Genomic DNA, 13,891 nt, shown 5'->3' with positions numbered 1-13,891 from the left:
ACACGGGGGTGGGCAGGGCGTGCATGGGGATGGCGGTACAACTGCCGTGGGGCGTGAGGGGACAAACGCTGGGGGGACAAATGCAGTGTGGCGTGGGGAGGGGGATACAAATGCAGTGGGACACATAGAATTATAGAATGGTTTGGGTTGGAAGGGACCTTAAAGATCATCTAGTCCCACCTCCCTGCCCTGGGCAGGGACACCTTCCACTAGCCCAGGTTGCCCAAAGCCCCATCCAACCTGGCCTTGAACCCTTCCAGGGAGGGGGCAGCCACAGCTTCTCTGGGCAACCTGTGCCAGGGCCTCACCACCCTCACAGGAAAGAATTTCTTCCTTAGATCTAACCTAAATCTACTCTCTTTCAGTTTAAAACCGTTACCCCTCGTCCTATCCCTCCCTCCCTGATCAAGAGTCCCTCCCCCCTTTCCTGTAGCCCCTTTCAGTCCTGGGAGGCCGCTCTAAGGTCTCCCCGGAGCCTTCTCTTCTCCAGCTGAACCCCCCCAACTCTCTCAGCCTGTCCTCACAGAGGAGGTGCTCCAGCCCCCTGAGCATCTTCATGGCCTCCTCTGGACCTGCTCCAACAGTTCCATGTCCTTCTTACCCTGGGGGCCCCAGAGCTGAACACAGCACTTCAGGGGGGACAGTGGAAAGAGAGGGGGGTACAGACTCCACAGAGCATGTGGAGAGGGTAACAGATTCAATAGGATGCAGGGAGGGAGTCTGACAGGAAGATGGAAGACCCTAGTATGCACCAAACATGGCCCGTGCTGTGAGGAAGGGGGTCTCTAATGCACTCAGTGGCGAAGTGGGGGACGCTAAGGCACAATGGGCCTGGGGTCTGCCCATCTGCCAGCACTGTCAGGCCAGGGGCCCGAGGGGATTGTTGTTGCCTTTGGGTCCTGGAAGAGATTTCAACATGTGAGTGGAAGGAGTACTTAGAAATATTAATGCTCAGAGGGACTGGGCATAAAGACATCATGCAATGAGTTTAAACTTGATAATGTATAGAAAAAGCACTGGTATCTATGGACACAAGTACTGAGCAGCTGGGGTTTGCTACCAGCTTTTGAAGTGGGGTGGGGAAAGCTATCGGGGCATCAGAGGACATGGGGACACTGGGCAGTGTAACTGCTGCAGGACTAGGGAAGTTCTGGTGGAATCTGAGGTAAGAACACCATGGATCATCCAACTGTGTAACAATATAAATCCCACGAGGTTTGGGGTAGAAAGGGAAATGCTTTATTCTTGAGGGATAAAAGGGACCTCGCTGTTGTTTTATTTAGGGGTGAAAGGGTGTTAAGGATCAATACTGATCAGTTCCCCTGGGTGTAGTGTCACTGGGACTATGCAGTGCTGTGACAGGTCCTGGGAGGACATTGGCCCTGCAGAACACAAGGAGACTGATGTGGATGGAGCAGGAGTGGGAGTCAGTGCTTCTGGGCTCAGAGCAGCTCCTGGGGAACGTCTGTAATGAGGACACAGAGGAGAGCAGTCAGGTATTGACACCACCAGGGAGGGGAGATTGCTGGGTTTATTGAAGACCAAAGAGGGTACCTGAGTGATGCTGTGGAGTAAAGGCAATAGGATAGGATAGTTCCAGTTGGAAAGGACCTACAAGGATCATCTAGTCCAGCTGCCTGACCACTTGTGGGCTGACAAAAGTCAAAGCATGTTGTGAAGGGCATTGTCCAAATGCCTCTTAAATGCCCAAATGCCCCGCTGACAGACTTGGGACATCGACCACCTCTCTAGGAAGCCTGTTTCAGTGTTTGCCCACCCTCTCAGTAAAGAAATATTTCCTAGAATCTAATCTGAACCTCCTCTGATGCAGTTTTGAGCCATGGTTATAAAGAGAGTGGGTATGGAAGTTAAAGCAGCATGGAAAGGGCATCAGTAGGGGACAAGAGTATGGAGAAGCACAAGGGATTTGAGGTCTGTGGGTCAGTGGAGCATATCACCTCTGGGATGGAGGTACCGAGGCCTTGGTGGGCATCATGGAGCAGCGAGGAAAGCAGAGTTAGTTATTCACTGCCTGGGGTAAGGGGGATCGTAGGGGCACTCAAACCTTGGCTTCTTGTGCACAGAGATATTTCTAGCACACCCTGGCAGGGGTAAGGGTGTTGGTTTGGTGCAGTGCAAGGTGCACAGAGGTGATGGTGCTATGGAGAGGCAGAACTATCAGTGACACAAGGTGCTGCAAGTGTTTGGGTTTATCAGTACCGTGGCGATGCCGTGCGCTGGGGTTTATTGATGCTGTAGCATTGGTACCACAGAGATCCTCGATCCCCTGCGTGAGGGTCACAGGGCCTTCCGTGGGACTGGGGACAACCGTGAGAAGACTAATGCGGTAGTGGGGAACACTGGCAGTACCCTACAGTCAGAGCAGACGTGTTCACTGAGGGCAGGGGCTCACTGTGCAACGTGCAGGTGACAAACGTGGAGGGCTGGATGACAGCAGTGCTTTGCAGCTTGTGGGTGGGGGCTAGCTAGAGAGAAAGGAGGAGCGCAGTATTGGCCTCCTTGCTGTAAATCATTGCAAATGTGCACTTAGCCTCCTGCCCTTCTCCTCTTGCCATCTTTTTACATGTCCCCCTACATCTGAGGGTCTGTTTCACATTATCTTTCCCACCCAGAGCTACCCTCTTGAATTTTTCCATTTTGAATGCCCTATAGTTTCGCCTACATTCTAGATTGTTTTTCTGTTACTGCTGTTTAAAGCATTTCTCCCATAGCATCAATCATCACACTGTTTATTGCCGACATAACAATTTACAATAAATATTACTTTCCTGCCTGAGCTTGAGATTGATTCAGTTAAATTCTGTTTATTCACAACTGAACTCCTCGACTGTGCCATTGTCGTCACATGGATTAATGTGATTAGGCTCTTTCTCTGCAAAATGCATCCTTAAACCTCAGCGTGCACCAGGATCTGCTGAACCACAAGGGCTTACTGCTAGAGAGATGTGGTCAAAAACATTAACAAAGCAGGTCTGCTTCTGAAGGACTTGTTTGGAGTATGGTTTGCACAAACCTCTGGAATGTCATTCCAGAGGGTTAAACAGAGATTAACCCAGCTAAAGGAAATTATTCCAATGCCCTTAGTTAATATGATATGATCATTATGTATTGTTAATCTTTCTTAAATGCAATCGCATTTTTTTAAACCAGGGGCTAGACCCAACTTGTACTGAAGTCAGTGAAAGTATTTCCATTGGCTTCAGCAGGATTTCGTTCTTGAGATTCTCTCACTGCTAGACAACACCATCCGTGTTTCCTGCACTGGGAAATTATGTATACCTTCTTCATACATCTCAAAAAGCACAAATTTCTTGGATCCCTGCTCATTATATCCTTTCATTCAAACTGTGAACCATTCCTATGTACTCTCTGGCTATAGTAACCCAGGAAGTTTAACTCTTTTTTAACATTTGCCCTCTGCCAGGCTCACCTGCTCTCTGCAAACTGTGTAAGATAACTGCTTTGAAACATCTGGAGATCTCCAACCAACCTGGTGTGAAGTTCATCAAACAGCTTGAAAACACTGTATATACTCACAAAACTTCATCTTGCCCCCAAATCCCTTTTGCACTGGTATTTACTATGCCTGCCCACCTGCTCCTACATTGCCTTTTTATTTTTCCTAGTAGAAGAATAATGGATAATTTTTTTGGCATCTTGTGTCAATAGCTTTTCCTCTTTGGGTAGTGAACCAACATTTTCCTTATATATATTTAAAGTCTGATTTCTTGTTAACCTCATCTCACATCTCTTGCTGGTTGAATGTTTTCAGATCAGCTGAGCTTGATGAATTTCATCCCAAGATACGTGAAGAACGAGCTGGAGCAATCTCTGGAATGTTATTTTGGGCAGCCAGTCCAAAGATAACAACTATTACAGAAGAAAAGTGGGGCCCTGGCTAAACAGCCTGACAATCGCTGCTCTGCACAGTACACCAGCTGCTTCTTAATGTGTACTGAGCAAGCTGCTGCCGCCGCCTCAGTATCACGTCATAGATTAGCTCTGATCAGAGTTACTCTAGGCTCTTGAAGAAGCCAGATTAGCTGTTAATCCTGCCAGGGATAGAGAGTTCAGGGTGAAGACAAGAAGCACAGGTTTTCCTTTGGGGAACAGGCAGCTGAACTGTAGTTGGTAAAGCAAGTCTCTTCTTAGGAGGCTTGCAGTCCAATTTTAGGCTAGCTGCATGTTACAGGTGAAGTGCTTCTATATTTTCTAATGCTTTTGGCTCCTCTGATGCATCCCATGAAATTCAAGGCCACCTAATAAGTAAGCACACCGAGTCCCAGCATGTACAACGTGCCTTTGAGGAACCCACAGCATGCTCTAAAGTGACGTTGCACACTCCTGACTTCACCAAAGAATTCCTCCTGCAAACACACACCGCTGAGGTTGGCCTTGGGGTTGCCTCCCTCCCCTCATCGTGATTTTGAGTGTAGCTGGGGACATGAGGAGCAGAGCAGACGGTGGTTGTGTGACAGTGCTACCAAAGGGGTGGCAAGGGAGGAGTGGCAGGCTGGCACACCTTGTACAAAGTTAAAATATTTGGCTACACTCACCTTTTTGCCTGATGGTACCTGCTTTTGCAGCCCTATTTACGCATCGTGCTTGAACATCAAGTGCAATTCAAGAAGTTTTATGGCATGGGCAGCTGGGAATATGACTTCTGCCAGGTGTGCTGTGAGCCACATTTTTGGCACAGAAAGTGAAGAGGGTCCAGAGGCACAACTGCCTCTTTGGGCTACGAGCTGCGAACACGCCAGCTCACGGAGGTGCTTTGTGAACGCAGCACCAAGAAAGCATAGGGAAACGGGAACATGAATCCAGGGTTGGGAGTGTGCTGCAGCGACAACTGATGGTTTTGTGACTAATGGAGAAGGTTGTCCCTGAAAAACAGGACATGGTTGCCTGAACCTGTTTTTTTGGCAGTGGAACTGTTTCTCTAGCTTGTAATGTTGTATTTCTGTGCCTTGAAAAGGGCAGGGGCCTTGCAGAAAAACAAAACAAAACCAAACCAACCCAGTAAGTGATCCCATTGCAATGTGTATTCCAAATGCACCTACTCAGTTGCACAAGAAGCCTCTAACATTGGCCAACTACAGAATGTGAGAGTTTGAAACCTTAGTAAGTCTTTTAGCTTTTGGTGGCTTCTCTCTGGGAAGTTAAAATTGCAGTATGCAGACAATAAGTTATTTAAGGATCTTGAGAAAAAAAAAAGAGAAAGAACTCAGATTCTTGTAATGAACTTATTTCCTAACCACGGACCATATTACATCACCAGATGCAGAGAGAGAGATATAACAGATTTTTCATTTTTTTCTTTATTTTTCTTTGATTCTGGAATAACTTAGGAAGGAAAGGGAGGAAAAACTAATCAAAAAGGTGATGTGCCCAGACAGATCCTGCAGTGGGTTTTGAAGATTAATCTTCCATTAATATAGACAGGAATTGTGTCTGGGTAAGGAATGGGGGACTGGGCTTTCATGAAGATGTGTCTTGTGAGCCTCAGAGCTGTATTAGCTAGAAAAGTCCTTTTGCTGGGTGGGTTTTGAACTGCTTGGGTTCAGGGCAGGCTGGCAACACAATATTGGAGTTACTTAGTGGATCTGCCTTTTCTTTTCTTCCAAAAGTCCTATTATTCACCTTGTCACTGTGAAGCTTTAAAACGATCTGAAGTGTTTACAGAAAAATTGCCTAATAACTATATGCAGGGAACTGAGATATTTTTTTAATGTGGTAAAGAAATGACTTGGTTTTCAGGCTGCTGCAGCTTAAGCCTGCAGTCTGGAAATTGGATGCCTGAGGTGAGCAATGACATTATCCTGCTGAATCCAGCTGCAGGATAGAAGATGAAGGAAAAAAAAGCTTTTCCTATGTTTGGGCAAGAATTTATGAAGAAATTACTTTGTCTGAACAAAGTCCAGTTATTGGGTGTTACAAAAAGGAAGGGAAAATTTTGTTAAACGTCTGATTTACTTCATGTAGAAATTTTTGTCTAAAAGAGCAGCACAGGCAGCCCAAACCATCAAAACCAATCTGTCTAACACAGGACCCTGAGAGATTTCAGTCAATTCTGAACCATTTTGGATTTCATTCTTTCAGTTAAGTGTTACAGAAACAAATTGGCCCTTTGAGACTTGGCATTATATGCCCATCAAAATCAGTAAAAACCTAGCTAGTGTCACTTAAGTAGATGCACGAATTATCTCCATTTTTTAGTGGCAGCAACTGGAAAGAGAAATTTCATGTACTTTCTAGCTTGCTGCAAATACCCTGTTGTGATCATTCATGCAGCAAAAATCAAAGGCGTATTCAATAATAATTGTGATGGGGAAGATCTACTTAATTATTAAGTATTTACATTCCATTAGTGCACTGAGGTTCCATCAGGAAATCTGGCCTTTTCTGTCACTGTTACTGTGAGTATATAAAATAAAAGCCCTTACCCTAACTGATTTTCAGATAATTTTACTTGTATCATTGCTATGCTGTGAAATCATTGGATTCCTTCTTAAACTTATTTTTTTTCACTAACATGCTATAATGGAGTAGCACAGAGATAATGTTGGTCTTTGTTCTGTTCAATTTTGCAGCCGTAGGTGCTGCTGAGACATCAGAGGACCCACCATCTCCCATACCTATGGCATTTGCACCTCCTAGAAACATGGATGGCCCCAAGCTACAGACCAAGATGAGCACATGGACTCCACTGAACCATCAGCTCATGAATGACAAGGTAAGTTCTGTGCAAATGGGTCAAATTCATAAAATCATAGAATTGTTGAGGTCGGAAGGGACTTCTGGAGAACATCTAGGCCAGCTCCTCAAGGCAGTGTCAGCTAGAGCATTTGCTCAGGATCTTGTCTAGTCAGATTTTGAATATTCTCAAATCTTAAGGCCAGTTCTCAGGTTCACTTCACAAATTCTCAAGTGGCAGAAAATTTAACTTATGCTTTTGCCTGTGTAGATCATAAGTAATGGAACAACAACTTAAAGATTTTGTTTACTATTAGAAGTATGTATATATCAAACACACATACAGTCTTTATTATGTATACATATATATATAAAAAACCTAATATGTAAAAACTGAAAGTTCTAATGTATGTTGTTTAAAGCATACAAGTATTTAGTTGAAGTATTGTTATTTTGCCAAATTAGTAGTCTTTGAACAAAAAATGTGTATTCATTTCCCAGTGAAAGTTGCCAAACCATTCGTCTTTTGCAACAGAAGACTTCAGTTTAACCCCAGAGCAAGCTGAGTATCAGTGTAGGTGTCCAAGTGGCTAGTGTCCTCCATCTCAGCGCGTAGGAAAGGCTTTAGTACCCCTGCTCTGGCTTCTCTGCTAAACCCAGCACTGACGAGGCTAGCTTGATATTTTGGAAACTGAAGTGATGCACTCAATTTATAAATAACGAGATGCATTTCCTAACCTCCCACTCTGTATACTATATCTGGGATCTGCTAACATAACTGACTGAGGGGTTTTTGGCTCCTGCATCACCAGGAGCATAATCCTCCTTCAGAATTCAGTTTAAATTTCTGTTGATGATTCATAGAATTTAATCCAGAGTGGGCCATTACATCATGTAGCCTGGCTTCCTGGATTTTTTGGGCCCTCTTGTTTTAGACAGTTCTCCTGGTCTTGAGCTCAGTAACTGGAATTTGGCTAAAACATATCTTCCATGAAGGTATCCAGACTTCCTTTGGGGTTAAGTACCTTCATTTCTTATAAAATGAAAATTTCATCACTTCCCTAATAATTTTCACATGATTAATCCCCTGTACCATGAAAAGATGAAACCTTGTCTCCTGTCTAAATACTTCTAGCATTAGCTTCCATCATTTAAATCTTCTCTTCCAAGCTTATTAAACTCTTCTGTAATCAGTATTTTTACCTTGTGGAAGGACTTTTACCCTGCTTCAAGCCAACACTTGAACTTTTTTGATAAACTAAACAGATTGAGCTCTTTGAAGTCCTTTCAATCTGGCATCTTCTCCAGCCTTTGAATCATTTTAATGTCTGTTTCCTACACCCCATAAAACATATTTTTTACAGATGCACATCACTGTGCAATAAAGTATGATCTAACTAGCAATAAGTATGTGGGTAAAAACACCCTTCCCAACTTCTTATTCCCCTGCTCCTTAGGCAGTCTGATGTTCCATTGGGCTGCAGCAAAACTTTTAGGTGCTCGTATTGGATCGTTGTATACTCCAATGCTTAATGATGTTCCAGGTAGGAAAGAACATACCATAAGCTCCCAGACCTGTGCTCAGTGATGAAATTCATGATAAAAAGTGTTTGCTTGTTTCTGATCCAGGTTTTAAAGCATTGATCTGCCTGAAACTCCATTTTGTATATCACTATACTGCTCTGCAGTGTTAGCAGGAAAAAAAATAGTTGCAACAAAAGTATTGCTGACAGCTGAAATCAGGAGATAATCCAACTGATATATGTAAGGTGCTAGTGAGCAAGAAGGCGCCGTTTTCATACAATCATCTCTGTTCATTTCTGCACTCTTGAGTTAAGAGAAAGCATGAAGAGAGAAAAGCATTTCTAGATAGAAGGTATGTGGAAAACAGTGAGAAGATGAAAGCACAGAGAGAAGAGATGCATAAGAAATGTACTTGTTAGTAGAATAGGCAATGAGGGGCATGAGTGGTGGGAATTCAGAGCTGATCCAAGGCAGAAGCATTTAAGCTCCATCTAAACCATTGTTGGGATCAGACCCAAGAACAGTTAGTAGTATAAATTTGCTACCTGTCTAATTTTGGGTAATCCTGGCGGTACTGCATTAACAGTTCTGTAGATTTCCCTGGATTTTCAAACATGCCCAAGAGTAGACTTGTCTGTACTATTGGTAGGACCCAGCTCTCTACTGCCTATCGTACATCCCGAGTCCTGCTGCCTCCATCTATGGTTTTCTGCCCTTAACAGCAGCTGTTAGAACAGAAAAGACTATCCAGGGTGCTACTACTGGGACACAGGCAGTCATAATTGTTTGAAAGCCAGGATCACCATCAGGGGCAGACCAAAGTCAAGAAGCCAGAATTACAAAACCTCCAGTTATGCAGCATTCATGGTCAGAAAACCAGAGGTGGAGTCTTAGATATGCCAAGGCTGTGCTACAGTTAAGGATGACGTAAAGGTAGGAGGCAGGGCAGCCTGCTCACCCGCAGCAAAAGCGGACAGACTTCAGCATCAGTCCTGCTTTAAGGAAGGACTGGAAGTCAGGAGATGATTTGCCTTCTGCTGGGCAGTACTTCAGGTATGGGGTAGAAGAGCCTCCAGTGGCATTTGCAGCAAGGGGTGGAGGGATTTGCCAGACAGCCTTGAACTTGAGCTTATTTAAAACCACCTGAAGACATGGATGTGAGATGGTAGATCTCAGGAGCAACCTAGGCCTCAGGTTGTGTCCAAGGCCAGCCAGCTTAGGCACACTGCAGGTGTAACTCCAAGGCCTTGGAGGAGAGGGCAGTAAACATGGACTTGATTAAGGCGGTGGATGATTATACCAATTCTGGGCCATTCTGTTGCTAATTAATGCTTCCAAGTGCCTGGAGTAGGCAGAACTTTCTGACAGAGTTGGCTCAGATGTATCTCCAAGAATGCTGAAAGCAAATATGTGTCTTTCTTTGATCAAAGACCATTAACATTGCTTCCAGTTATATAAATAGCTTCCTGCTCCCCTTGAATTATCCAACCCAAAACTTAGATCTTTGACTATTCATCACTTGCTTGTGGCAAATCCTTTTCCAAGTTCAGCTCGTTAGGTTTTGGTTTTTTGCACTTTGCCAAGTGTCCCACATGCAAATAAAGCGAATAATAACTGTCAACGTACAAATAAAAGAAATGTCATTTTCCACCCCTCACAAGAGACACTCCTGCTGAGAGAGACAGAGCTAAGGCTGTCAGCTGCTGTACTACTGCAGCACTGATAATGTCTTTCTCCGCAGGAACCTTCTTTGCAGGGTGTCATAGTAATAACATGTTTGGAGTTTATAATGATCAAGCATGTTTTCCTAGTTGTGGTTAATAGCTGTTTTTATGTGCAGTTATAAGCTGGGCTTTTTCCTCTTTGATCTGTCTTCTGGAAAAATCATCTACAGCATTTCCTCTCTTCCCAGGTCACAATCCTGAGTAGAGAAGGCAGTTTTGTGGTAGAGGGAAGCCACGTGCTAGTGCTTTCAGGTCTAGCTCCCTATGGATAAAGGTCAACATCATAAATCCTCCGCTGTATTTTGATACTGATCATCCTTCTTGTTAGTTGTCACTGTAAAGTGCCCAGGGAACAAAGACTGGTCTTACAATCTTACTCCTAATGGTCTTGCTGCGTTAAGATTGAAGCCATCACCAGGGCTGTGTGAGAGCTACCCATGTTGTATCCATTCTAGGAGATTTCAGGCACTCAGTGTCTGCAACTCAGGAGAACTGAAATTTCTTAAAATGAAGAGGTGGGAAGCCCAGCTTCTGGTCTTATCAAAGCACAGGAGACACAAGACATCACTGTATGCCCGAGAGAGTAGAGTGCTATGTTGGCACATCGTGTGTGCAGCAGCTTCAAAGAAGGGAGCTGGAGATGAGAGGTAGCACATTGCAGCAAGTCTGCAGAGTTCTCCTTCGCTGTCGTGCACGCATAGCCCTTGAACTTTAGGGAGTGAAAGGAGCCTTCCAGAAGAACCAGCCTGTAGAGTTGAAGAAGATCAGGAAGAAGTAGATGAGGCCTTCCTCAGACAACTGGAAGAAACCTCGTGTTCACAGGCCTTGGTCCTCATGGGGAACTTTAACCACCCTGATATCTACTGGAAGGGCGATACAGCAGGGCACAGGCAATCCAGGAGGTTTCAGGAGTGCATTGATGATAACTTTCTGACACAGGTCATCAAGGAACCAACAAGGGAAGATGTTCTGTTGGACCTCAAAGAAGGAAGGCCTGGTTGGGGATGTGAAGGTCATGGACAATGTTGGTGGCAGTGACCAGGAGATGATGGAGTTCAGGATACTGAGAGGAAAGAGCAAGACAAATAGCAGGATCACAACCCTGGACTTCAGGAGAGCAGACTTTGACCTCTTCAGAGATCTGTGTGGAAGAATCACATAGGATGTGGTCCTGGAGAGAAGAGAGGTCCAGGAAAACTGATTGATTTTCAGACTTTAGTAAGGCTTTCAATACTGACTGCCATAACATCCTCATAGACAAGCTGATGAAGTCCCAGTGGAGAGAGAAGTGGATTGAAAACTGACTCACTGGCCTTAAAGGATTGTGATCAGCAGCACGAAGTTCAGCTGGAGGCCAATCACTAGTGGAGTACGCCAGAGGTCAACACTGGGGCCAGGATCATTTAAAATCTTCATTAACAACTTGGATGATGGGGCAGAGTGCACCCTCAGCAAGTTTGAAGATGATACAGAATTGGGAAGAGTAGTTGTTTGACCAGATGTTTGTGCTCTCATAAATCATAGAATCATAGAACAGCCAGGTTGGAAGGGACCTGAAAAGAGCATCTGGTCCAACCTTTTGTGGGAAAGGGAGCCTAGGTGAGATTATCTAGCCTCCTGTCCAACTGTGTCTTGAAAACCTCCAGCAATGGGGACTCTACCACATCCCTGAGCAGGTTGGTCCAGTGATTAAGAGGGACCTTGACAGGCTGGAGAAATGGACTGAGTGTCTGGAAAGCAGCTTGGGAGAGAATGACCTGGGGGTCCTGGTGGATACCAAGTTAACCACGAGCCAGCAAAGAAGGTCACCATCATCCTGGGCTACATTAGGAAGAGGGTAGGTGGCAGGTCAAGGGAGGTGATCCTTCCTCTGTACGGCACTGGTGAGGACACATCTGGAATGCTGTGTCTGTTTCTGGGCTCCCCAGTACAAGAAAGACATGGACTGTCTGGAAAAAAGCCAGCGCAGAGCTGCAAAAATGATTAAGGAATTGGAGAATCTGATGTATAGGGAAGGGTTGAGAGATATGAAGTTGTTCAGCCTAGAGAAAAGAGGCTCATGGAGGACCTTATCAATGCGTATAGATATCTGATGAGAGGGGTAAAGACAGAGCCAGACTCTTCTTGGTGGCATCCAGTGAAAAGACAAGAGGTAATAGCCACAAATCAAAATACAGGACATTCCATTTAAACATAAGAAAAAATGTTCTTACTGTGAGGGTGTAACAAGGTGCCACAGAAGTTGTGGAGTCTCCATCCAAGACAACATTCAAAACCCATCTGGACGTGACCCTGAGCAACCTGCTTTAGTTGACCCTAGCAGGGAGTTTAGACTAAAGGATCTCCACAGGTTTCTTCTAAACTCTTCCATTCAGTGATTCTGTTTATATTTTGTAGATTGTTTTATTGCTTTTCAAGTTGTACTTTTCTTAGCACATACTGAATCCCCTTTAAATATTCAATTTTATTTGTGTGTGTATGTATTATAGGTATTCGAAGAAAGAAGAGCCCTGCTTGGAAAATGGGTAAACTTTTCTCTTTAAATATATATTTAAATACAACTCGATTTCTAACTGACCAAGAGATTGTTATAATGGGAATGTAAAATCCTATTTTGAAAAAGGGGTTCATTTTCCTGATGTGAAAGTGAGCTGTAACTGCTCTACTTTTGAGGAAGGTAAAGGTGTAAATTCCCTCAGTGCCCACATTCTCTAAGCTCTGAACTTGGGAAATCATATCCCATCATCAGAATGATCTGAAATGGGGTAACAAACCCTGGGAAAAGTCTGTGAAGTCTTCAAAGACGGTACTGGATATTTAGGTATTGCCATTACCTGCTAGAAGGTCTTTGAAACCTGTAAGAAATGACATATTATCTACCAAGTGCACACATATTGCTCCTAATACTGTAATCAGTGAGCACCTCACAATTTGGTACTGCCATTATCTTCACAGCTCCAACATGTGACATGAAAGTGCTGTCACCCTATTTTGCGGATGAAAAAATGAGGCACAGAAAGACATGAGATAGGATTTGTCTGCCCCAACCACAAATGGCTGCATGTTAGGCATTCGGGATGGGGTTTCTCTGGCCAGGTGTGTATGTCTGAAATATAATATTTAAGCCTGGCTGCTCTGATCATCACAGGGTCCTTGTAGAGTCAACAGAGAGAAAGCGGTACTTCATCCCACTTAATGTAGGATGAAGGATCAGCCCTATAGAGATGCCTCTTTCCTTCCATAGCCTATGAAGGGAATCGTAGCTGGCTGCTTGAAAGGCATCCAACTCTACCTGGCCTACCCAGGAAGCTGATGGCAGAGCGTGCAATGGCACAAGATTTGCCCTAGTCCTAAACTCACCTTAAATATCGCATTGTGCTTTCTCTTTTATACGGCAAAATCCATTTACAGGCCATTATGGGAAGGCAGCTGTAATCTGCTCAGTCTCCTGTGCAAACAGGAATGCAGACTCGGGGACTTTATTGCAATAAATGAGTGAATTCAGTGAATGCATTAATGTGGCTCGATAGTAACTGTATGGTTGAGCCCTGTGCACATCATTTTAAATGAAACCAAAGAACTAGTTATGTCGTCACATATCATACACAAGCTAAACAGAAATATAGATATGATGCTCCTTATCAGCACTCTTTGATAAAGAGTATTTGCACAGTAACTTTATTTGAACTGTGATGCTTATTCTTTATGCTGAATAGGTCACTCGTGGAAATTTTTTGCATGTGAACTGGTCTTTACAGACAAGTATTTTATTTAAGCTCATGAGGATTATTTATCTTTATAGGAAATATGCTTTCCATAGCTTGTTGACATGCATGCATATTGATAATCAGGAATTTCATGGACACCAAGAAAAAAAAAAATGGAATCATTATTGTTCAAAAACCCACCTTTTAGCATGGTAGTCAGTA

The 13,891-nt window shown here is 44.0% G+C and overlaps 1 protein-coding gene across 1 annotated transcript in view; it reads left to right on the top strand.

The window, feature by feature from the left end:
* The window catches only part of FBXO16 (F-box protein 16), a 37,670-nt gene that overhangs the window by 148 nt on the left and 23,631 nt on the right, over nucleotides 1–13,891 (top strand). Inside the window, exons 2-3 of the mRNA XM_074864662.1 lie at nucleotides 6,612–6,754; nucleotides 12,452–12,487. Coding sequence (XP_074720763.1) covers nucleotides 6,659–6,754; nucleotides 12,452–12,487 — 132 coding nt within the window. The 5' untranslated portion in view covers nucleotides 6,612–6,658. The remainder of the gene's footprint in view (nucleotides 1–6,611; nucleotides 6,755–12,451; nucleotides 12,488–13,891) is intronic.

The sequence above is a fragment of the Strix uralensis genome, chromosome 3 (genome assembly GCF_047716275.1).
Source record: "Strix uralensis isolate ZFMK-TIS-50842 chromosome 3, bStrUra1, whole genome shotgun sequence".
NCBI lineage: Eukaryota > Metazoa > Chordata > Aves > Strigiformes > Strigidae > Strix > Strix uralensis.
The sequence above is the reverse complement of the archived record's forward strand: the minus strand, read 5'-3'. Positions and strand labels throughout refer to the sequence as shown.